Source organism: Diuraphis noxia, unplaced genomic scaffold (genome assembly GCF_037042655.1).
Source record: "Diuraphis noxia isolate RWA-SAM2 unplaced genomic scaffold, SU_Dnox_SAM2 contig0001, whole genome shotgun sequence".
Classification (NCBI taxonomy): domain Eukaryota; kingdom Metazoa; phylum Arthropoda; class Insecta; order Hemiptera; family Aphididae; genus Diuraphis; species Diuraphis noxia.
The window spans coordinates 95,797,014-95,820,988 of record NW_028301711.1 but is presented as its reverse complement, the minus strand read 5'-3'; the positions used below and the strand labels follow the sequence as shown (position 1 = coordinate 95,820,988).

Genomic DNA, 23,975 nt, shown 5'->3' with positions numbered 1-23,975 from the left:
AAAAGAAGCGACACGCGCTCCGTATCATTTTCCAATTGGCGCTCGTTCACCGCGGCCGTGCAGTCGATCCGACAACAGTTGCAGCAGCAGCAGCAGCAGCAGCAGCAGCCGCCGCCGCCGCCGCCGCCGCAGCAGCCGCATTCGAATTAATCGTAATAACATTAATTATTCTCATATTCATTATTATTATTAGTAGTATTTATTATTATTATTACCGCCGTTTTTCCCGTCGTTTCATACTTTTTCTGTTGGCCGCCGCGAAATCGAAAATATTTTAATATAGCCTTTTACAACGCACTCGCCTAAAAAGTATAATGTAAATAATATCGGTTTTTTTTTTTTTTTATTACGCTTAATAATTGATTAATATTAGGTATTCATAGTCGCGTAGTTTTTTAATTTAAGCGTTATACATATAGGTAATATATTTTATTATTTGTGATTATAATTTATATATAATTTTTAGTGACATATTTGGCATTATTAAAAATTTTAATTTAAAAATATGACATTACGGTAAATCATTCATAATTAAATTGCCATCATATTATATTTTCAGTGTGTACCATAGGTGCCTATAGCACACACGTCGTTGAGTCGTTTGGTATCGCCAGAATACCATATAATAATTATTTCCTTACATATTAATTTTAAGGTAAAAAAAAAAACATTCATCTTTTCAAATTTATACTATTATAGTTATAAATTATATTATAATTATTATAGTTGTCTACTTGGTACCACACGCGCCGCTACCAATACCTACGCATATATCGTAATAATATACACGTATATTATTTGTTATTTTTGTACGTTGTACCTACCTTATATATCGTATACATATTATAAATTTTTACACGGACGCAATTAATAATTATTATACAAATATATCATGATATAGTCATATACATTAAATAGCACGTAACGCGCACGGTGCACAGCGGATGGATTATTATGATTTGCCGCCGATCTTGGCCCATACCTATTTAATACTGTTGAATTAATTTTATATTTTAATACCCGTCCTACCTGCCTGTACATGATATGTTTGTATAATAAACACAAATAGTATTTAATTTTATTATTATCATTTGACATTTGCGAGTGCGGCGCCAAAAGGTTTTTATTTTTTTATTTATTTTTTCGGCCTTCCGCTCGTTCGCGCGTGCAGTCTACGGCCGCCACTATTACCACACGCCGTCGCCGCCACAACCACTTCTACGTCGCGGCTGGTACAACTGCCGTTGCCACAATTGTCGCTGACTACTGATACGGTCGCCGCTGATAACTCGTGGTTCTCACATGACGGCGATGATAGTATGATACAATAAACAGTCGTCGACCGGTTCGGCTCCGTTTAAGTTTTTGTTTTTTTTTTTTTTTTTTTTTTAATTTAAATTTTTTTCGTTTTTCGCGCTCCTCCTTTTCTTAATCCCCCCTCCCCCGTTACCACCGAGCTCAAGTCTATTATTTTCCTGCCTGCTCACCGACGCCGACAGCTTGTAGTTAGAAATATATAGGTTACTTTTTACATAAAAAATAAACGTATTTTTCAATATGCAACCTCCGTCCACGTTCACGTCGTCCGCTCAATTTAGTTCCTACAGCAATGTTTTCCGTTTATTGTAGTCGGCATCCGAACGTTTCTCATTAGAGTCGAAAAGCCTTCGACTTTACGCGCCTCCACTCGGCCGTGTTGAAACATAGCACTCGCATCACCACGAATCATCCGTCCGCCATCATGTCGTCGCCAACCAACTCCGTCCCATATGGCGTACAAATTCTGCAAAAGATTTCTAACAAGTGTCCCCGGCTCACCAGAATCGTCGACCGTGAAAATTTGTGAGTATACCTGAAGTATCTTAATACAGACATCCCCAATAGCTGTTAGGGCCAAGTTGGTGTTTTGGACTATACCTATCTACCAGCAAGAATATTCAGGCCTAAAATTATTAACCAATACATTTAAAAAACTAGAAACCCTATTAATTGTTCAAGTCGACACACCTCATACTATGCTCTTAAGTTAAATGTTACAAGACTGTTGTTTCAGTGAACCAATGGTTTTTGGAAACTTTTTTTAAGATCACTATTAGAAAATTTGTATGTTTATGGTTAGGTATATGATTGGCACTTTAAAACGCTCGCTTTTAAAATAATTATTATTTGTGTGTACCTATTTCATGGGCATATAATTTCCACTACAAAAATTATTACTTATTTAGGTATTTATATTTCTTAGGTTTGGTATAGGTAGGTTGCATTTAAATGCATTTAGATTATAGGATTAATTTTATATTTGAGTAGTTAGGGTTTCAAATTTGAGCAATTTATAGTTAGGTTACTGTCATATAGGTAATATGCTGTACGTTAAAAATAAAATAAAACTATTTCAACAATTAAAACCTGGCTTTAGTAAAAATAGTTGTGCCTCGTTGAATTGTGTATTTTTATGATTGATATTTTATTCAAAAGAAGAAAATTTTTGTAGGTGAAATAATATAGGTATATATGTATCAAAATCTGACTATGTCAAATGTAAATATTTATTACTGTTTCTTCTACTAGATATGTTTTAAATGTATTAAAAAACAAATAATGTGTCATCTATAGTTAAGCCCTTACTTAAGTAAGTACCTATCGAGGTACCTATATATTAGAATTGATTAAAAATAATGATAGAATATATAGGTACCTAGGTATTAGTACTTTATTTTTATTTAGAATAAAGTTTAGGCATTAAGAGTTACCTCTATTATTTTCTGATAATTTACAAATTTAAATACTACGAAATTGTGTGGGTTAGCTTTTTAAAATTATATTAAAGTATCTATATTATTTTGTTATACCTAGCTAGATAAATGTTTATTAAGAAAAAATGAGCAAATTATTATTTACTAGTATAAACAGTTGATAAGTACCTATTATATCTAACCTTGTAGATCATTAATTTTACTGGAATGATCTGACATTATTTAACTTAATAAACATTTTAATTTTACATATCTTGCTTTAATCACTATTACGAGATCAATTTAGTACATTTTATCTAATGAACTTATTGAATATGTTTTTGTGATTTATAACACAGTTATATTATTTTTCTAATTGAGAAACTGTTAACTATTAGTTCGGTAAATTAAACCTTATATACCTTTTTGTATATCTAATACAATTCATGTTTTGTTGCAATAATCCATTGAAGAAATTATCAGTAAATTAATGATTAGTATATAGGTGGGTCCTAAGTCTCTATTAGCTTAAAAACTAGTACTGTAATAAATATACATAAAAGTTTTGATATCTTCATCACAGATACTTTATCGAGCTTTACTTTTAAATGTAAATATGGGTCATAAGTTTGGAGTAAGTCAAAGGACAAAGATAAAGATTATGACCTCTACAAGTATCACAATGACAGTATAAATTCAATAACATAATTTTTCAACATAAAATATAAATTTCTGGTTTGTTTTTTATCATATTAATTATTATTAGTATTAAAAACTTTAGTTTTGATTACATAAATATTCAGTCACATAATATGTCTTGTGTTTATCATATAATATTTGGCAGATGATACTTAAATAATCGCATTCTTGTTTAGTATTTGTGTTATTCAAAAGTTACATTTTTCAAATACTTAGATACATACATTCATATCATTAAATCTATAAGATTTCAATGAAAATGTATTCCCAACTTTTAATTTTTATTATGTTAATTTATTTTGACATTTGTATTACATATTAATTAAACTATTGACTTAATTAATTTATAAACTATTTCAATTGAATATCAATTATTTTGATAGGATATTGAGTAATATTTGTACAATAGAAAAACATGAATATTGTTTGTGTTAATTAGTTAGTTTGTTTGGATCAAATTCTATAGATTTAATATTTTAGTTTACTTAATAAAACTTGTATGAATATTATATAGAAAATAAAAATAATATCTATTACTATTATATTAAAATACAAAATGTAGGTATTAAGTAAAATTCTAAAAAAAAAAAATATATAAACCAGTGTATATTATTGTGATAATATTTATTTAAGATTGATCTGTTTTTGATTTAGATGAAGTAAAAAGTATTTTTTAATTTTTTAATACTTGAATACTTTTTAACAGTGGCGTAACTAACAGCAAATATTTGGGGTAACAAACACTTTTAAATACTTCACCTTCTCCAATAAGCATAATGAGTGATGAGTACCACTTATACGCATAATTTCCTCCTAAATTATTTTAAAATAATCATTATACTTATATATTATTATATTATACTTATCTTTATACTATTATTATACAGTTTTATAACACGAAAATTCCGGTAAAACACGATTGCGTACAATTTTTGTCTGCAGCTTTGAAGCACTGTTGCCATTTGCTTTGAACTTATAGAACAGGGGTTACTTCCATAATTTTTTTTTTTATTATTATTGAATAACTATTTTTTATTATATTATTTTAACATTTTATTATTTTATTTTGTGTACTATATTATTATAACATAGGTATTTATCGAAAATTGAGATTTTTAAGTGGTACCATAACTTAAGTCATTTTTCCAAAATTTAAATTTTACTGATCAAAAATAAAAACATTAATTTAGCAACGATGCACAGTAAATCGTACGCAATCGTGTAACGTACGCAATCGTGTGGTACCCCGAAAATTCACAAATAACGTATTTTTTTCTTGATAACTATTTAAAGATAAATAAATAGTAAATACACACTGACGCGGATTTTTTTTACTAAATTATATAAATAATTTTGGGGTAACAAAATGATACTCTTGCCACCCCATAAAAATGTTTGGGGTCACGACCGCTACCCCTCGCTACCCCATAGTTACGCCACTGCTTTTTAATTTGTAGTATATAGTTTTTCTTTATAGATTATTAAACATATAACATGTCAGTGGCTGCAGCCCCCCCCCCCGAAATGTTAATAAAATTTAAAAATTATTTCAATGGTCTACAATATTCACTCAAAAAGTCTTAAATTGTATTTTACTAATTTTAAATTGTCATCTTTATTTTGTTAGTTTTCTATAGCTTCGGCCGTGCTAATAGGTATTTAATGCTAAAAAGTTGATCAGCCCCCCCCCCCAAAAAAAAAAAAAAATCTTGGCTACGCCACTGTAACATATATAGTGAACATATGAATAGTTAAAATAGGTACCCTAATAGTATTTTATAACTACCATATGAATTGACTAAAATGTACCCTGATGCGCTATTATTTTAAAATGATGCGTTTATTAATTTGTTTATCAGTTAATTTTTTTATAAGCATGTTCAAAGATACTGTATTCAAACAAAATATTAAAGGATTATTGTAGTGCTGTTATGTGTTTAAAGTTTAAATATTTGTATAGATATTTCATAATCATAATAATTTTTTTGACGATGAATACTTAAAGTGTTATTGTCAATAAAATAAATACTTGGTAATCCTAATTTGAAAAAAGTTTAATTTTCATTTGTATTATTTGCATTTTAGTAATATTTTTTAATTTAAATAAGTACTAATTATGCTGTTATACTTCTTTCTGATAGTTCTTAAAATGTTTTATTTTATTTTTGTTTATTATTTACCCATTCCTAGTTGATTAAGTACCTTGGCAATGATAATAAATGATTTTGCAAATTATATACATATTGTTAATGATATTTTCTAAAAATAAACAGCAAGGACTTTCAAGAGTATTATTATAAATTATTTTTGGTTTTAATATTGTCTGTTTGTTATAAGTGATACCTAACCAAAACATACATTGAGAAATGTATTGTAATAGTGGGTTAAATAATTTGAATATGCTCTAATATTTTTTAGACATCTGTAAAGTATAAAATATAAGTACACTAAATAATAATAATATGAATAATTCATATTATATGAAATCTGAATTTGTTCTATGTTTTTCTATAACAAATTAGACTTCAGAATGACATAATATTGTTGATGATAAAATTATAGTTGTGTTGGAATTATTTTTCATCTCATATTTTTAGTTTTGGTTCTAGTTAGGTACTTAATTAATATTTTTATAATTCAGCATTTATTATAAAATTAATAATTATGACTTATATATATATATATATATATGCACTACCTATCTTATAATTTAATATGTTTTATTTGGTTTTAGGTACAAATATAGTGTTCTTGTTTTGACATTCATCACATATGCTGCTTACCATGCATCTCGAAAACCCATAAGTGTTGTTAAAATTGTCTTATATCAAAACTGTTCTGAAGCTACTACTCCTGCTCCTATTAATAACACAGATCCTGATTGGTGTAACTGGGCACCATTTAGTAAGTTATATGATTGTTAATTAAATTGATGGTTTTTAATCTGGAATTATAATACTCAATTATCATATTTTGAATTATATTCAGTATAAATTAGATTTATAAAAATACATGTATGTGATTTGTACTCACTGTTGTTTTATTCACCCATTTCAATATTTACAGATGCTAAAAACCACAGTGCTTTGTTTGGAACATTGGATTCTGCATTCCTTTTTGCCTATGCAATAGCAATGTTTTTTAGGTAAATATAAAATATTAATATTAATATAACATATATACCAATGTATCAACAATTAAATTGATATTGTAAATAGTGTAAACATTTGCTACAATTAACTTAATCAATTTTTATAGTGTTAACTGAATATAGAAAAAAAGTTTCTATTATTATTATTATTATTATCATCTGTTATTTATTTAAAAAAACTAATAACCTGTAGTTAAAAACTAATATACTTATCTGAAATAGATGATCTTTTATTTTATAGTTTCATTATTCTTTAGTGTAAAATAATATTTTAATGGCTTTTTAATGATGTACATTGTACGTATCTAATTACAATAATAATTTTATTTTAGTGGTATAATTGCGGAACGTGTCAACATACGAATTTTCCTAACAATTGGAATGCTTTTATCTGGTACAGCTTGCTCAATGTTTGGATTAGCTCATTATTACAATATACATTCCATGTGGTATTTTATTGGAGTTCAGGTATTTTATTGAAATAATTGTGGTTTTTTAGAAATAAATTATTCGTAATATAATATATTATAATATGTCAAATTTTTAGATATTTGGTGGTATTTGTCAAACTACTGGATGGCCGGGTGTTGTAACTGCAATGGGCAATTGGTTTGGCAAAGGAAACCGAGGTTAAAATTAGCACGTTTTACTATAAATATTATTGTTATTAAATTAACTATTATTTATTTGTCAATGGCATTTTAGGTTTTATATTTGGTATTTGGAACTCTCACACATCAATTGGAAATATCATTGGTACTTTACTTGCCAGTTTGTATGTTGAATCAAACTGGGGATTATCATTTATTGTTCCTGGAATTTTCATAATTGCTTCTGGAATTCTAAATTATTTGTTTCTTGTGGTCCATCCATCTGATATAAATAGTGATTCTCACTTGAATGAAAAAGTCCAGAATGGTTGCAAGGTAAGATGTTTGTTTTATAGTAGCCAATTTGATCATTTATACAATTTTTATAATATCATAAAGTAATATATTGTAACATTAAATTAATTTTATGTCATGAAATCTATTGAAATTTCTGTACCAATGAGTTTAAAATGTACTTTACAGTAATATTACTCGACTTAAACTACAAATACTTGTTCCCTGTAAAATGTATATAAAAGTTTATTAATATTTATTAAATTACAATTAATAACTTACTAAAGTAGTAATATAATTTTTATTTTTATTGTAATTTGGTCATTAAGAAATTTGTTAGCTTAGGCTTAAGTAATTTTGTTTTGCTTATGTACGAGTTTAAAAAACCTAAATATCTAAATTCCTCTGTTTATATTTGTTTATATGTGTTAATAACTAAAAAACAACTATTTAAATCCTATTAAAGTGTAAAATGTTTTTGTGCTTTGTAGAATTACAATTAAGTGTGAAAATTGGGTAGCTCTTTTAAAATAGTTATTTAAATTACTATTTATTGAGGTTGTTATAATAATTTCTTAACTCGATAATACTAAAAAAAATACATCTTTTACGTAAACTTTATGTATAGAATAATATTATTAACTCTCTATATTAAACATTAATAATTATTTGCCCATTAATACTAACTCAAAATAATAATCCTGTGAGAAAATAATGGATTAAATACTTTTTGTGATCCATGCATTCAAAGAGTAGTTATTAGGGTTCAGATTTGAAGGAAAAGCCTTTTTTTAATAATAATAATATAAAAATAATTTTTATATAAAAATGATCATTTAACATTTAAGATGATGGATGTTTTTTTCCTTTTTTAAATATAAAGTTATAAATGTCTTTTTTGTGTTTAATTTCCAATTGATTTGATAGTTTTATACACAATAAACATATTAATGGTACATATCAGTAAGGTCTTTTGAAGATGGTTCATTATTGTTTGTCAATTACTTTTAATTGGTTTATTATTGCCGATATTAATCGATATCGCTGAATATTTAATCAAGTATTTGGCATGGCCAGATATTTTAACGTTTATAAAAGTACCTATACTATCTAACTCCGGTATACGTACAAAGATTATTTTCTATGTATAAAAATATTTTAAGCCTAATCTCTCAAGGTTTATTGAAGACAGGTTATCTAAACACATAAAAGTGAATTTTTCTAATTTTACTAGGGAAAATATGTAATATACAGAATATTAATTTTTTTAGTTAATTTTGTAATTGCTTTTTTATCTATATAAATTAAATGATTTTTTGCCTTTTTGACATTTTAAATATTTTTGTTGTTGATTATATTACCTTTAAATCTGAATCCTAGTAATGATTATTGACATTCTTGTCACAAGATCTAGTACAAGAGATTCAAATCATTTTGTTTTATGTATTTTAAACATCTAACCTTTGTTAAGTATGTTGACTTAGTGAGTATATAACACGAACAGTATTACGTTAAAACAATAACATTGGTACTAATTTTAAAATGGCTCAATAGAATGTAATTACTATCATAATCACAATATGTTTCTCATTAAAAAAGAAGTCATCTAATGTTTGTGATAATAATTACAATATATAAAAACCTTTTTTAACATTTTTTTATTTTTTAAATTCTTATAATACTGTCATTTCTTAATGCTTTATGTGGGCTTTGTTTTTGTCTTATTACAACATGGTTAGGCCTCAGAGAGAAATGGAATACGAAGACAATCTCCGCATCGTGACTATAACATACCAGAAGAAAATGAAATTTTGAAGGGCAGTTCAGAAGAGGTATGTTAGTGTATTGCTTTAAATTTGGGTTTGTGCTATGAATAAAAATAAGGTTCCTTCTTTTGTTATAATTTTTTTCGCATCATTTAAATGCATGGTGCATTCATTATTAAATCTTTTATACAATGGGTATAAAAGCTATGTTATTGATTGCCTAACACTGCTTTAAAGAACCTCATTTTTAACTTTCATTATTTTTATTGTGTTTAGTGAATAATTATTAATATTGTTTGTTTTTGTATAAAGTTTAAGGTAATTTTAAAATACTTTTAAATCAAAATAAAAAACCTGTTTATACCAATTTTATAATTAAAAACTATATAATAGTTAATTTATGATTACTGAACACAGTGATATTAAATTCTGAGTTAAGTTTCTGGCTACTGATAGTGAAAAAATAAGATAAATTTACATAACTTGAATTTCATATTATAGCAGATGAAATTTTTTTTAACTTCAATGTTTTTAAACTTTCTATGATATTAAAATAAATTTTTGTAAAAAACAATTGATTCATGTTAAGTACGCAGTTTTAAAAACATAAATTTACCATACAGTTTAAAATATATGAATTATATATTTTAATTTACATAATTGATTTGAATAATTTTATTTATTTTTCTAACAGCATATGAGTATCTATAAAAAATAAATTTTAGTAAAAGTAGAAAGCTAAAATATAATTAAATTAAATGTTAGTTTTTAAGTTGTAATACAAATATTTTTTCAAAATATTAATTTGTTAGTTTTACTTCCAAAGTTAATTCACACATAATAAAGAAGTAATATATTGTTGTGTTAAGACTAAAATATTTTCTTTTTTCATTAATGGTATGGTTAAAATTTATGTTATAATATTTTATTTTTACTGAATAGTACCTCCCTGGGTATTATTTGATTAAATTGGATGACGTTTTGTCTGATACCTATGAAACAAGTCATTAAAATCATTAATAAAGTTTACAGTTCTTAAAATAAATTTTTTTCATTTTTAAAATTATATTATTGTAAGTCAAATTTATCTAAAACAAACAATTGTTTATTTAATGACATTTTTCTTAAATTTAAATACAATTTTTTTTTTTTAATTTTTACACAAGATTATCAATAACCTATAAAAACATTATTATTTTGTATTCTGATTAATAACAACAATGCATTTATGGTTTTAAAGAAAGGTTATATATAATTTAAGTTTGGTAATCAAAATTTTCTATTATTAATTATTTGTTATATTGAGGCTTTTTATTTTAATTTTAATTTGACTAACTTATTATCTGAATGTTTGTTGACTTGTTGTCCATTTGTTCGTGTCATCGATACCTATCAACTCATTTTTCAAAGAAAAAGCAAGGTATTGTGATTAATGTTTATGTTGTATTTTCAAAATTGTTCTTAGCTTTTGCTGCACATTCATGCTTTAACACTTTATTTTAAATTTGGCAAGTTTGCGTTTATTTATTATTTTATATTGGTTTATAGACAAGGAGATAGAATTTATCAGATTTTTAAAGCCATTAGTAGTTTTAATTAATTTATCTATTTATATTTTTAATGCGAATTATGAAATTTTATTCTGGTTTAAGTTTAAATACATTTATTAGAATCATGTTTATAAATAATTATTTATAATTTATAATGACTATTCATAGTGATATATCATTACTAAATACCAGATTTATTTGTTGTTTCTTGTCGTTACTTAGTGTATTTGGTTTTATGAGATTAAAAATGTGGAAAATTATTTTTTTCAATTCTGAGTATTTTGTGCATATTTGAAGATATTTTTTAATGGGTTAGTTGTTAGCAGTTGTTTTCATACTGATAAGATCAACGTAATGTCCATTGTTTATCAAATATTTAAAATTTAAATGTATGTTTAAAATATTCAATTATTTTGAATATTTATTTAGATTATTACAGATAAATACTGCCTATTCTAATTTAAATGATTTTTTTATATCAACATTTGATTAAGTTATAAGAATGATAATTAATTTTGTTTTGAATACAATGTAGTTCAGTGGTTTCTGACTTTTGGTTTTAGTTTTTCAAAATGACTTGTTAAGCAGACTAATATATTTAAGAAAATATTATGTTAGTTTTAAAATACTCTTTTTTTTTTTTAAATATTCAAAAACGCAATTAAAATTTCTCATCAAGTAATGTAGCACTTATGTAAAACTAAATAGCTAAAATAATTAACACAATTATTCTAATTTTTCTTAAATTGTATTACTTTCCTAGGGCATATATCGATTCCGCTGGCTATTGTTTATAATATCTACACATTGATTCCGCTGGACATTGTTCATCCCCTCTTCCCCATTGTATATGTATTTTAAAACGTATAGTCTATTTAGAAAGTTTCTAAGTTCACTTATATAAAATACGTGTCAAAATATTATCAAAAGTAGTTACTTATATACATTTTAATTTTATACCTACATACAATTATTATCATTTTATACAATATTTAGACATACAATTTAGACATGTGACCAAATTTGACCAAAAGTAGTATCATTAATATATATTTTTATTTTGAACTATATAATTATTATCATTTTATAAAATGTAGATTATACATTTTATAATATTATATTCACATATTAATTAGATTATGCATTTTCATTTTAAATTAAGTAATTATTATAGTTTTATTCATTTAGATATGTAATCAAATATTATCAAAAATAATTACATTTATACGATTTAATTTTGAATTATATAATTACTATAATTTTATATCTACATACAATTATTATCATTTTATGCAATATTTAGACAATTTTATGAAAATATGACAACATTTGATCAAAAGTAGTTACATTCATACATTTTAAAATAGACATACAATTGAGGGTGGCGGTGATGAACAGTATCCGGCGGAATCAATAATTAGATTTTAGTAACAGTAGCCAGCGGAATCAATAAATCCCCCTTTCCTATCCCTATCTGAAATAGTTTTTTTCAGCAATGTCACAACACTCACAATATATTTAAGTTGTTAAAGACTCCTGGTCTAGATAATTATTTCAAAAATATTTTATTATTTTGATAGTTATAAATTCAAGTTATTAACAGGAGTTTAAAAAATTTCAACATCCTAATATTTTTAATGTTCACAATCTTAATTATTTTATATATTTATACAGAAATGGCTCAACTAAATATTAGTCTCACAAATATTAAACAATCCTTTTTAAAATTTTTTTTATCTTTTTTGTAGTCACGAGATTTTTATATTTAGTTAATACCCTTAATGGATAATTAACAATTTTTTTTTTTTTAACTCTTCTTATTATATTCTAATATAATAAGAAAATAAATATTAATTATTAGTTGTTATTAATTACTTAAAGCTGTTCAAAGCAATAATAATTTTCATCATTTTATTTTGATCAAATTTATCTAAGAAAAAAATGTTGGCTGGGTTAGTTATTTCATTACTTTTATATTAGCATAAATCATTGTGACAAAAATTCAATTAATTGAAATTGAATTGGTAAATAACGATTTACACCTAAATTAAATGAGATGCTGTTGATATTAAAGATGTTTTAATAATATGTGTGCTTGATTGTTATTGTGTGTTGTACTTGTCTTGTCGTATGAATATTGCTATTAAATGCTCATTCTATGGTATATTTTTTTTAGTATGGTTTATTTATACAAATTCTCTCGATGGTTTAGTTTATTTTGTGCTTTTATACAATAATTTTAAAATTTAAAATTTAACAATTAACTATCATTTGGTTTGGAAGGTTGATTTAAGAATTTAGCCTGTGATGTTTTATCGTGTAATTATTACCATTTTTCATTCTGTTTGTATATGATAATAATGGAAATAATTAATGAATAAATACATGTTTATAATAATATGATTAATAATTCTTAATCTTGTAAAATATTCATCTTAACTTTTTATTAAATAATTGTTAAGATATTTCATATATTTTTTAAATATATTTTCTCAAAATATTTTCAAAGTGACTTGAATTTAATATTAATTGTGGCTTAAACATTCAATATGCCATAGTTGTGGATTACATTTTTAATACAAAAATTGTTGACAATATTTGTAGCTTTTCTTACTCTACATTATTGCTTAACAGCATGAATCTGAGTAACATAAATAATATAATAATAATACATATTTATAACATTCTGATGCTTTTGTTATGCTTGTTTTCATTAGAAAAAACCCAGCACTTCCCCACAAGAGGTCTCTATACCTCTTGGCGATATATCATCTAAGGAGTTGTCATTGTTACCTTCTAACAAGGTAAAGTTCTATTCTTTCCTTTAATAACTATTCAATTTATTTATTTATTTAACTTTTTTAAACAAATTTTGTATCATTTTTTTTTAAAACTATAGTTCTAGCTAGTTAATGTTAGTATTATAATAGTGCGTTTTCACAAATTTATGAATTGTAATTTTTGATTATCAACATTATTTCCTCCTTTTACTTGGATTGATTTGTAATACGTATGTAATCATCATAATAAAAATAATTGCTTGATAATGCTGTTTTTTTGGGAAAACGTTCTTAATATAATAACTATATAAACTGCTCGTTATGTTTCTGTAAATTATAAATTATGATCTAATAATATTAATTATATACTATTTAATTTATGTAATTTTAAAGATCAAGTGAGATTTTTTTCTCAAATTTCAAATTGATTCATGTGAAACTACATAGTCTAAGCTTGGTAATAGACAAGAAGAGTATTATTTTTTTTTATTTAATAGATATTATTAATTACAATTATTATTATTATCATCTATTAAGATTTTATTTAAGTGAACAAAGCTTTCTATGATAAAATGATGTTTAAATATTATTCATTTTCTGCCCAGTGATGTCCAATAATGTAGACAGTGTGCCTGTTGCACATTTCTAGACTTCCAATGCTTTCAGATTACCCAAGATGCCTGTAAACTTTTGTAAGTTGTACTATGCGAATTCATTTATCTAATGAGATTTTTGTTAAATGTTTGCACATATTGCACAGTACAATATTGTTGTGGTGGGAATTACTAAATATAATATTAAATCACTAAAATGTTTAAATAATATTTTGTCGTATACATTGGTACTATAACAACAGATTAATAACAATTAAAGCTTTTTAATAATAATTTTTAAATAAATTGTATGGCGTTATCAAATGAATGGTGCAACAAACAGACAGATCATTTTTGTAGTTTTTAATTATTTTAAAAATAGATTTGAACATGGTGATTTAATTATATTAAAACATAATTTTGTTCACTTCAATTATACTTGTGTTTTTTTCACGGCAGTAGCCAGTTTTTGCTTGATAAATGTGTTACTGGGATCACTGAATTAATTTTAAATGTCTTATGATTTTTAATCATTTATAGTACAAATGCTATGTATTGCATTATAAATCATAATGTTAAAATTCAATTTCTATTTTTTCCTTCACCAGAATTACTCAATAATTATTGCAATACTTATTATTAAGTATTGATTATTAGAAGTAAATGTAACTATTATGTAAATATATCAATATTTTTTATTATACCTTTGATGTATTAGTAATTTATATTATTTAATCGTTTTTATTTCATAAAACTAAGTAATTTTTGTTTAATTTAAAAAACGAAAACTGGGATTGTCGGTCTTTGAATGTTGCATCACATACTATTTTAAGTATAATATAAATATTTTATTATTTAAATGTACCTTAATTATGTTTTACTAAAATTATGATTTATTTTAATGTATTCCTTTCATTTTTTATGTGTCATTATTTTATATAACTATTATTATTCATAGTTGATAATTTGTATTAAATAAGATAACTGTAATATTAATATTAGTATTAAGTAACTTAAGATTTTTAAACAAATATTATATTTTAACTTATTAGTATTTCAATTTAATTCTATCATTTAACAGGTGATGGTTTCACATTAGAAAACTTTGCACAAATATTATTTTTATATAAAATTTTTTTAACATTTTAGGATGAAGTAAAAGAAAAAACCGAAGGCAGTCCAATTCTTTCTCATTTAAATGGTTCACCAAAAAAAGCTGTTGGTTTCATTGGTGCCATCAAAATCCCGGTATGTAATATTAGAAATTTTTTTATTTTAAATTAATTTATGGTCATTGATATTTTTATGTTTCAGGGTGTAATCGAATTCTCTATGTGTTTATTCTTTGCAAAACTAGTCAGTTACACTTTCCTATATTGGTTACCAAATTATATTAAGTATTCTTGTAAGTAGTTTTTAATATTAATCCAATACTATGCATAGAATGTATTATCATTTTAATTTTTCTATAGCTACATATAGCCCTTCACAGAGTGCAGATTTGTCAACATTGTTTGATGTTGGTGGTATTTTTGGTGGAATTGCTGCTGGAATATTCAGTGATATGTTTGGAAAAAGTGCATGTACATGTGCAGTTATGTTGTTTTTGGCCATTCCATCTGTGAGTGCATTCCTTAATTTGTTTCGTCCTAATGACTAATATTTTGAAGATTAAATCATTATTTTTTCTTCAGTTATATGCCTACAATTTGCTGTCATCGGTCAGTTTAATTGTGAACATTGCCTTGTTAGTGGTTGCTGGTGGACTGGTTAATGGACCATACGCATTGATTACTACTGCAGTATCTGCTGAACTAGGAACACATAGCTCTTTAAAAGGAAATTCCAAAGCATTATCTACTGTTACATCTATAATTGATGGCACTGGATCAATAGGTATACACATAAATATTTTTAGTTGTTCGGTGTTTTTACATTAAATGTGATCAAATCATTATTTGTTTTTATTTAAAATTAGGGGCAGCTGTTGGACCTCTTCTAGCTGCTTATATATCCAACCTATTTGGTTGGACAAGTGTTTTTTATATGCTTATGGGTTCCAATGTACTTGCAATATTGGTAAGTTTTTAAAATTATTTTTTAAAGGTTTCAATCATAATCAGTTATAATGGTTAATATTGTGAAAAAGTATCCATATAAATGTAGAGGCCAGATTTTTATGTTATTACTTATTTTTACTTAGGTTATTGAATATTGTTTGGGTGGTTAGGTTTCTCAACTTTTAACTATCAATCAATATATATACAAAATTTTATTTTGCATTAAAATGCTTTATTAGATGTAGACAATATTTTATACGTATTGACATATTTTAAGAATTTTTCTAATATTTGAATAATAAAAAGGCACTTTTAAAAATAGAATAGTAAGTAGGAAGTAAAATTTTTTTTACATTTTAATACAATACCGCACACTAGACTAAAATTACTAGAAAACAAAATTAGTTACAGTAAAAATCTTTTTTTGCCCAATGGCCTATGCTGCCGAGGGCTCTTTCCTAATAATAATAAAAAAAAAAAAATTTCAAGTTTTTTTGGTCGTCCAACATTTTTTTACCGGCACTTGAAAAAAAAATTGAAAATTTTAGTGGTCTATAAATAACACAAAAAAATCAAGAATTTGTGAAAATTAAACCGTATATATATAACACTAACATAAATATTTGGTGAAAATTTCAAGTATTTACAGTGATTAGTTTTTGAATTACAACCATATAAAAAAAATCGATTTGGTCGAAAACTGGTATTGCGTAAAAATTCCCGTTTTTCTGTAATTTTATTTTTTTTTTGAAAACTATTGGAAAATGTTTACTTTTGACCTCTATAATGCACCAAAGATATTCACTTTTACATCGGAAACCACCCTCAAAATTTGAAATTGAAGCATTATTTCATCTAGTTATGCTGTACACAGACACAAAAAAAAAAAAAAAACACATCATTGAAAAATCAATACATCCATCACTTCGTTCAGAATCTAAAAAATATTAAGAGAATATTTCTCTGTATTTTTAATGCATTATATATCTGATTTAAAATATAAAAATCTGGTCTCTAAATATTATAATCTTATTGGCTATTGGCAATGGCATATATTTTTTTGACTGTGGCTGTATATAATATCATGTATTATATCCATGCTAAATATTTTGATTTTTATCTAATGTATTAATTAATATTTGAAATATTATCATTTTTTAGTTGCTTACACGACTGGTCAAGCGAGAACTCCAGAATGTTGGCTAGCTCCAAAATACTCTAAAACTGATAAGACTTATAATGAAGAATGAAACATATTAGTTAGTAAAATGTCCTTGCTATCTTGCAATTGGTTAAAAGAAAAAGAAATACACAAGAGTTAACTTTTTGTATGGTTGTAATATATATCTTAGCTCCTAAGTAATATTTATTTGTATTAATATTAAGTTCTTCGTTCCATTTTTATCTCTTAGAGATTTAAAATAGTTTCAATTTTATTATGATTATAACTTTCTTTTTTTTACATTAGTGTAATTTTTTTTTAAAATATTTTGTCTTTCCCTAAGATTAACAACATGATTTACTTTAAAAAAAAAATTTATTATAACCGATTGAATGGCAAGATAATATCATCTATGCAACTTAACTTTTTTATATACTATACGTTGTGATCTGTGATCTTGTAACATTATGTATACTGCTCACTGGTATGATATAAAGATACCATTATAGTTATTTAGAGTTGTGCTTTGTATGACATATCGTTGGATTGTTTAAATTCTATTGACGTGATTCGTGCTAAAAATGAAATATATTTTATTTTATTAAAAAAAAAACAAAAAGACTGTGGCTATTAATTATTATTATTGATGTCTTTTTATGATACCCCGGAAATTATTATCTTATATCAATAGTAGGTATTTTATTAATATCTTAAATGGTGTATATAAAACTTATTTTACATATTGTAATAATATAACCGATAAAATTAATTTTATTACTAAAAATTATACTATGCATACCACAAAGTAATGAAATATTCCATCAATTGTTATGTAACTCTAAAAAATTTAAATGTTCAATTACTTAATACTATTTATGTAACATAATATAATATATAATTATAATATCTGTAGTTAATATTATACAAAAAATAAAATCTTGTTTCTGATCACTTTGATTTGAGGACATGTATTACCATCCCAATAAACACGCACTGTGCCATCCTATGCATCCAATAAAATCTGAAATGAAATAGAATGTAGATATTGTCATAATATATTTTTTGAGCTAACTGTGTGTTCACTCTGTTTTTATGTTATTGTAAAAATAAACATTTTCTTCAATTATACCTTTGGAGTTTGCTTAACGCTTGAGGGATGGTCGATGGTGGATCCTTGAGTACATAGTTCCGTATGCCAAACACATAGTCCTTGACATATGTGTCCCACACCACTTGTGTGATGTCAACGGGAAATGTACGTCGATCAACAAACGAGATGTCTTTGTTGAGCTCCTGGATGTTCTTGCTGATAAAATCCCACTGATGAAGTGCAAAAAATTCTCCAGTCCTTGCTGCCATTTTGAAACGTCTATAAATTTTCAACATCCTGTAGAAAAAAACAGATTGTATAAGATACTACATTTAATATTGTCACTTGTTAGCATCACCCGGAGACAATCCTACATACTTATGATGAAGAAAATTTATCTCAATAATTGTTTATAGAAATTAAGCGGGGATGAGCAGAAGAGACCCACCCACATCAAAGAAATATTAATAATAATAATTTTTAATTAATCACATTACTGTAAGTAGTGTAAGCTATGTATACTGGTGTATAAGGTCTAATGATTACTCATATTCCAAATATGTCACTGATAACTAGCTTTGGCCAAAAACTATAGTTAAAAATAATTAAAGCAAATAAAAACCTAAGTATAGTTTAAGATTGATAAATTTCCATAAATGTAGTTGCATTTTTAAAGTAGGTATTTAGAAGATATTGATGTTTAAATGGATATAATTTAAAACCTATAAAATTATTGATACTACAAAAGAACCAATCACAGTTAAAAATTCAAGTCTTGTCCAGGATTCATTTTATTAAACTTCATTTTTATGTGTTATAATATAATATTATCATATTATATTGATCCTTATAATAAACATAGACAAATTCAAGTGTACGAATGCATTCTAAAATGTAATCTGATTGATTTTAATCATAAATCTTGATCATCATTTATTTTCTCAACACTGACTTTAGGCTTTTAAGCTTGATGTGTACATTGATTACGAACATCAAGGCTAAAAGGGGTGAAGTATATTATCATGTTCTAAGGAGTAATATTTAGGCAATTTAAATGACATGAGCTATGATTATGTACGAGTAGTAATAAACATTAATATTGTGTGTTTCCGAGTTTCACTGTCGCGCCGTGTCGGGCGACCACCGCCGTATGTAACTATCACACGCGCACTCACGTGTCAATACATCGCGAAAAATGAAATATATTATTCTTGATGCATAACTAAAATCTACTATGCTCCGGCCCACCAGAGATCAGTACCGTCACGCGCATGCAGAATAACTGGCAGTGACGGAATTTCCCCCACTATGTGCCGTAATCATGGCGCACTATACATAGGGGATGCGTAGAATCTAACGAGTTTTGGTCGTATAGCGGTACTGATCTCTTGTGGGCCGGAGTATAAAAGTGGTAGTAAATTAAATATATAAGTCCATTTTGAATTTCCGAAAAATTGTGAATTCGTCAGCTTATAGACTATTCACTATTCTATTTAGGAATCACCTTTTTGATTTAAAATCAGATACGCCAAAAATATGCACAAATGTAATGCAATTATTTAATGGGATTATTGGAAAACATCTCAATTTCAAAGTCCTATAAAATTGAAAATCGAAAAATCCTAGATATTTTGTCAAAAAGTTCATATACATATTAATAATAAACAATTAAAAGCATTCTTTAGTATGTGCAATTTACCACCATTTATTGGTCTGTATGTATAATGTACAAAAAACATGTTTGATTCGATCCGCTTAACAATAAATTTGGCTAGAAAAACACTGATGGTGAAATCATATCATTTTTAAAGAATAAACCAACGACCATGAATATCGTTTATTAAGGGGCTAAGGATAGGCAATTTTTTTACATCCAAATTTGTTCGACGTGTTAGGCATTAGACATTACTACATTAGTGTTAGTACTATAATATATTTTATGTAGCTGTGTAGGTTGGTAATAAATATAATCCCTATAGCAATAATATTAAGGATTATGATTGTGTCGGTATCTACATTATTTGTCGAATTCAATTTTGAAAGAAATTTTCGACATTATATACGAATGTTAATAATAATCTAAAATGTTTTTTGTGCGAAATTAAATGCTGGGCAATAAGCATTTAGAAAACGGTTTTAAAATCTCCAATTTCTCGTATCGAAACATTTTTACAAACTAGATATTATAATTTTACATTTTAAACGTCTAATATAGTAACACGATTATAATATAATATTATGATCGGCATGGCCAGTGGTAACTCAAAGCTGGGAATTAACTAGTTAGAAAGTTAACAAAATAGTAACTTTCTAACTAGTTATTTTTCAGTTTATCGGAAACCATACACAAAATATTCCACCTATAACAATATAATATATAATTCTATTGAATTTCTTGTTTAACGTTTTAATTTTGGGTGCTCATGTCAAATGATTATTAATTAGTATTGGTGATCAAATTTTTAATGAAAAACCTTGTTCGACGGGTAACAAAGACTAAAATATTACTAAAAATCAAATTTAATATTGGTAGCAAAAAAGCTCTAAAAAAGTTTTCACCTTGTTAAACTTATCATTATTTATATTAATTCACTTATTTTGACTGACTGTTTGGAACGAAATTATACTTTTAAATGCCAGTAATTCAACTTTTGGTAACGGTTTTTGATAGTTAGTTGATTTTAAGGTTGCAATAGGAGCTTATAAAGCCATAGTAGGAGAATTGTGTAAAACCTATTTGTAAGTTGTGACACTCAACATATTATTATCCACCTTATATCTATAATTTAGTAGGGCCCCAGAGAAAAATTTTGGCGGGGCGGCACTTACAACAATCGTTAAATTCGTCACTAGTATGATTCCAAATTGTTATTGTTTAATATTCATCAATACTGATATATATATATATATTTACTAATATAATTTCTAATTTTAATCTTTAAATTTTAAGTTCAAAGTATTAATTATAAAATGCTGCAGAAATTTTAAGACACCTATTAGCCAGTAACTTTTTTTCTAGTAAATTTTTCTATATTTGTCATCTCAGACATAATTTGCTTTAAATGAAAATTTCGAAATTTTCGGACATATACTTTAAATTGTATTTCAATGTATTATGGCTAACTTCAATTTTAGATTTTGAGCGGAACGATTAACAATTGTCAATTTTGATGATCTCTTCGTGTAATATATTGAGTAGATAATTTTTCTTTCCTATTGTCCATCTTGTTCTGTAGTCCCTAATTTGTTATTTGGACGTATTATTATTATTTAGTATTTATTTTCAATTGTTGTTTGAACAAAATTAAGTATAAAGGTGTAATACATAATGTATAATATATACTACACATATACACATACGTCATAATGTATAATATTAAGGAGGATGGAACGTGACATGTATTAAGGAGTAATATTTAGGAATTTCATATAGCATTTAAATTTGATCTGTGTTTCTGTGTGAAAAGTTAGTGAATGTTAATATGTTTAATTCGTTAAGTCGAGACTCACCGTCACCACCCACATATAAATTGAGAAGGTACATATTATCAAATACCCATTTCCTCATAAAATTAGAAACATTTTTCTTTTCGATAAACAGTGTTAGTGACTTCAATCACCACGCTCATGTTTCTGATTTTAATTTTGAAAACAGATTTTAATTTTTTTCTAAATTCACTATGCTTTAACTTTTTTCCTATTCTACACCAATGTATTTAAATTTTAATTATGAATATGAAGCATAGATCATTAAGTAATGAATTAAAATTTATGTTAAAATTTATAGTCGGAATATGATATTGGGAGTTGCGATTGAAGTAGTGAGTTGTATTTCCAAACGAAAAGAAGTGACGCTCACTCAATAACACTAGGTAGGTACATATTATACAAACGAGTACTTAAGTTGTGTTAATATTTTTTCCAAGATGAATACGATTATTTTTATGTTTACATTAATTATCTTAATAGCAATATAAGTATCATGAAATATTCTTACTTCTTACCTAGATATATTACTTACTTTGGTCTTTGATTGACAGCTAGTTTTAGCTGAGAATTGTTTTTCGCATGCATTGATCTAATCATTTTGAATTAAAATGTTCAACTCATACCGCATACTATGCGGCGCATAGGTATATACACATTTCACAGTGACTTAATCAATTACCAAAGGTACACTCGATACCTAGGTTTATAACCTAACCTAACCTAACCTAGGTACAACAGAGCAGTTCCCTTCTTTCTCCCGATTTTTTTTATTTCAAGTTAAAAAAAAAAAAAAAAAACACCCGACTTTCCTGGGCTTGTCGTGACTCGTAAGCGGCAACCGCAACGACATATTATTATTAGGTACTATGGATAACTTCGTGAAGTTATTGCAATGCGTAAGACTCACATGGGCTTGGAGCCGGTGAGCCGCAACACGATGTCCAGCACGAATGCGGGAACGAAGTGGAACAGGATCTCGCACAGCCTGTGCACCATGCGGTTGGTACGGAACGAAAAGCCCGGATACCACTGCAAGTACTTGGACGGCGCGGTCAGCGAGTGGTACTGACACAGATTGCCCAGCTCCTCCCAGCGGAGCGGGTTCAACGCTCCGGACGTGCAGTTGTACACGCGGACGGCGTTTTGCCTGAAACACGGACGGACGATTAGTTACCTATGTCCAGCGTTTGACGAGTTCCTTATAAAAAGGAATTCAATCCTTTCAAAAAAAAAAAAGAAAATCATTCATTTGAAAAACAAACGAGTTCCTCTTCAATTACGAATAAAATAAAAATTCCTATTTAATCATACATTTTTTTCATACGAACAATATTTTTAAAAGACCACTTTCCGTTCCTCGTTCTTTTTTAATAAAAAGGAATTTGTTCCAGAAATCAGTTCCTTCCAAACACTGCCTATATCGGTTAGTATTATCATCTCATTATCGGCCGAAAGGCATATAGATAATAAAGAATGGATAGGCCATGTATGTGCTTATAACATATAAGGTGCTTCGTTCTTAGAGATCAGATATCTTCTTTCTCACAAAGGTGCCTAATATCATGTATTAGAAATCATAACCGCACATAGATAACAGAACAAAAAAGAAGCACCCACGTAAGTTTATTTGAGAACGTACGTGTTTAGGACGAACGGCCTATCCATCATCCTTAATTATCTAAGTCGACAGTCATACCTAACCTAGCTCATCTGTGTTCGAGAAATGTTTTAATGCATTTTCTATAATAATTTCGTAATCATACATCATAATCAACGACAGCGTATGAGTTAATTTGTATCGGCATAATAAAATTTAAATGATTTATTGCATACTTAATTTGAATTATGTGGTATTTTTTAAATATCAATAAAATTGCCTATACTAAGCTCCTTAAAAACCTATTCCAAAATGTACTAAAAATCAATCAAAAGAGTGATAATATTATAGTTCCATCTTTGCACAAAATTAAAAATAATTGGAGTCAGATCATAATTTAAGGTGCTTTTGCTATTAATAAA

At 26.3% G+C, this 23,975-nt stretch overlaps 2 protein-coding genes across 10 annotated transcripts in view; one reads left to right on the top strand and one right to left on the bottom strand.

Annotated features, from left to right (window-relative positions):
• On the top strand, positions 1–18,505 carry MFS16 (major facilitator superfamily transporter 16). Of its 7 annotated transcripts, none has more exons than XM_089224813.1 (16): positions 1–152; positions 1,172–1,317; positions 1,630–1,842; positions 6,166–6,335; positions 6,498–6,576; positions 6,915–7,050; positions 7,130–7,211; positions 7,288–7,508; positions 9,206–9,298; positions 13,500–13,586; positions 15,305–15,403; positions 15,470–15,560; positions 15,628–15,776; positions 15,850–16,051; positions 16,134–16,234; positions 17,377–18,505. In XM_089224813.1, exons 3-16 carry the CDS (start codon positions 1,742–1,744, stop codon positions 17,419–17,421), a joined length of 1,656 nt encoding a protein of 551 aa, XP_089080939.1. In that variant the 5' UTR covers positions 1–152; positions 1,172–1,317; positions 1,630–1,741; the 3' UTR covers positions 17,422–18,505. The 7 variants fall into 7 exon arrangements, with proteins under 7 accessions (XP_089080939.1, XP_089080889.1, XP_089081066.1 ...); XM_089224763.1 differs by having other exon boundaries at positions 1,172–1,345; XM_089224855.1 differs by lacking the exon at positions 1,172–1,317 and having other exon boundaries at positions 2–152.
• The window catches only part of LOC107168356 (putative fatty acyl-CoA reductase CG5065), a 47,325-nt gene continuing 41,480 nt past the window's right edge, over positions 18,131–23,975 (bottom strand). For all 3 annotated transcript variants that reach the window (XM_089225045.1, XM_089225089.1, XM_089225015.1), the window contains 3 exons: positions 22,864–23,103; positions 18,507–18,764; positions 18,131–18,398 (listed from right to left, as the gene is read on the bottom strand). In XM_089225045.1, the coding sequence (XP_089081171.1) occupies positions 18,326–18,398; positions 18,507–18,764; positions 22,864–23,103 (571 nt within the window). In that variant the 3' untranslated portion in view covers positions 18,131–18,325. The remainder of the gene's footprint in view (positions 18,399–18,506; positions 18,765–22,863; positions 23,104–23,975) is intronic.

What these genes read in the sequence shown, in the direction of transcription:
- MFS16 (XM_089224813.1), top strand. Translation starts at nt 1,742, where the DNA reads ATGTCGTCGCCAACCAACTCCGTCCCATATGGCGTACAAATTCTGCAA. An exon ending in GTGTAACTGGGCACCATTTA is followed by an intron (nt 6,336 to 6,497) that starts GTAAGTTATATG and finishes CAATATTTACAG; the next exon opens with ATGCTAAAAACCACAGTGCT. An exon ending in TTGGTGCCATCAAAATCCCG is followed by an intron (nt 15,404 to 15,469) that starts GTATGTAATATT and finishes TTTATGTTTCAG; the next exon opens with GGTGTAATCGAATTCTCTAT.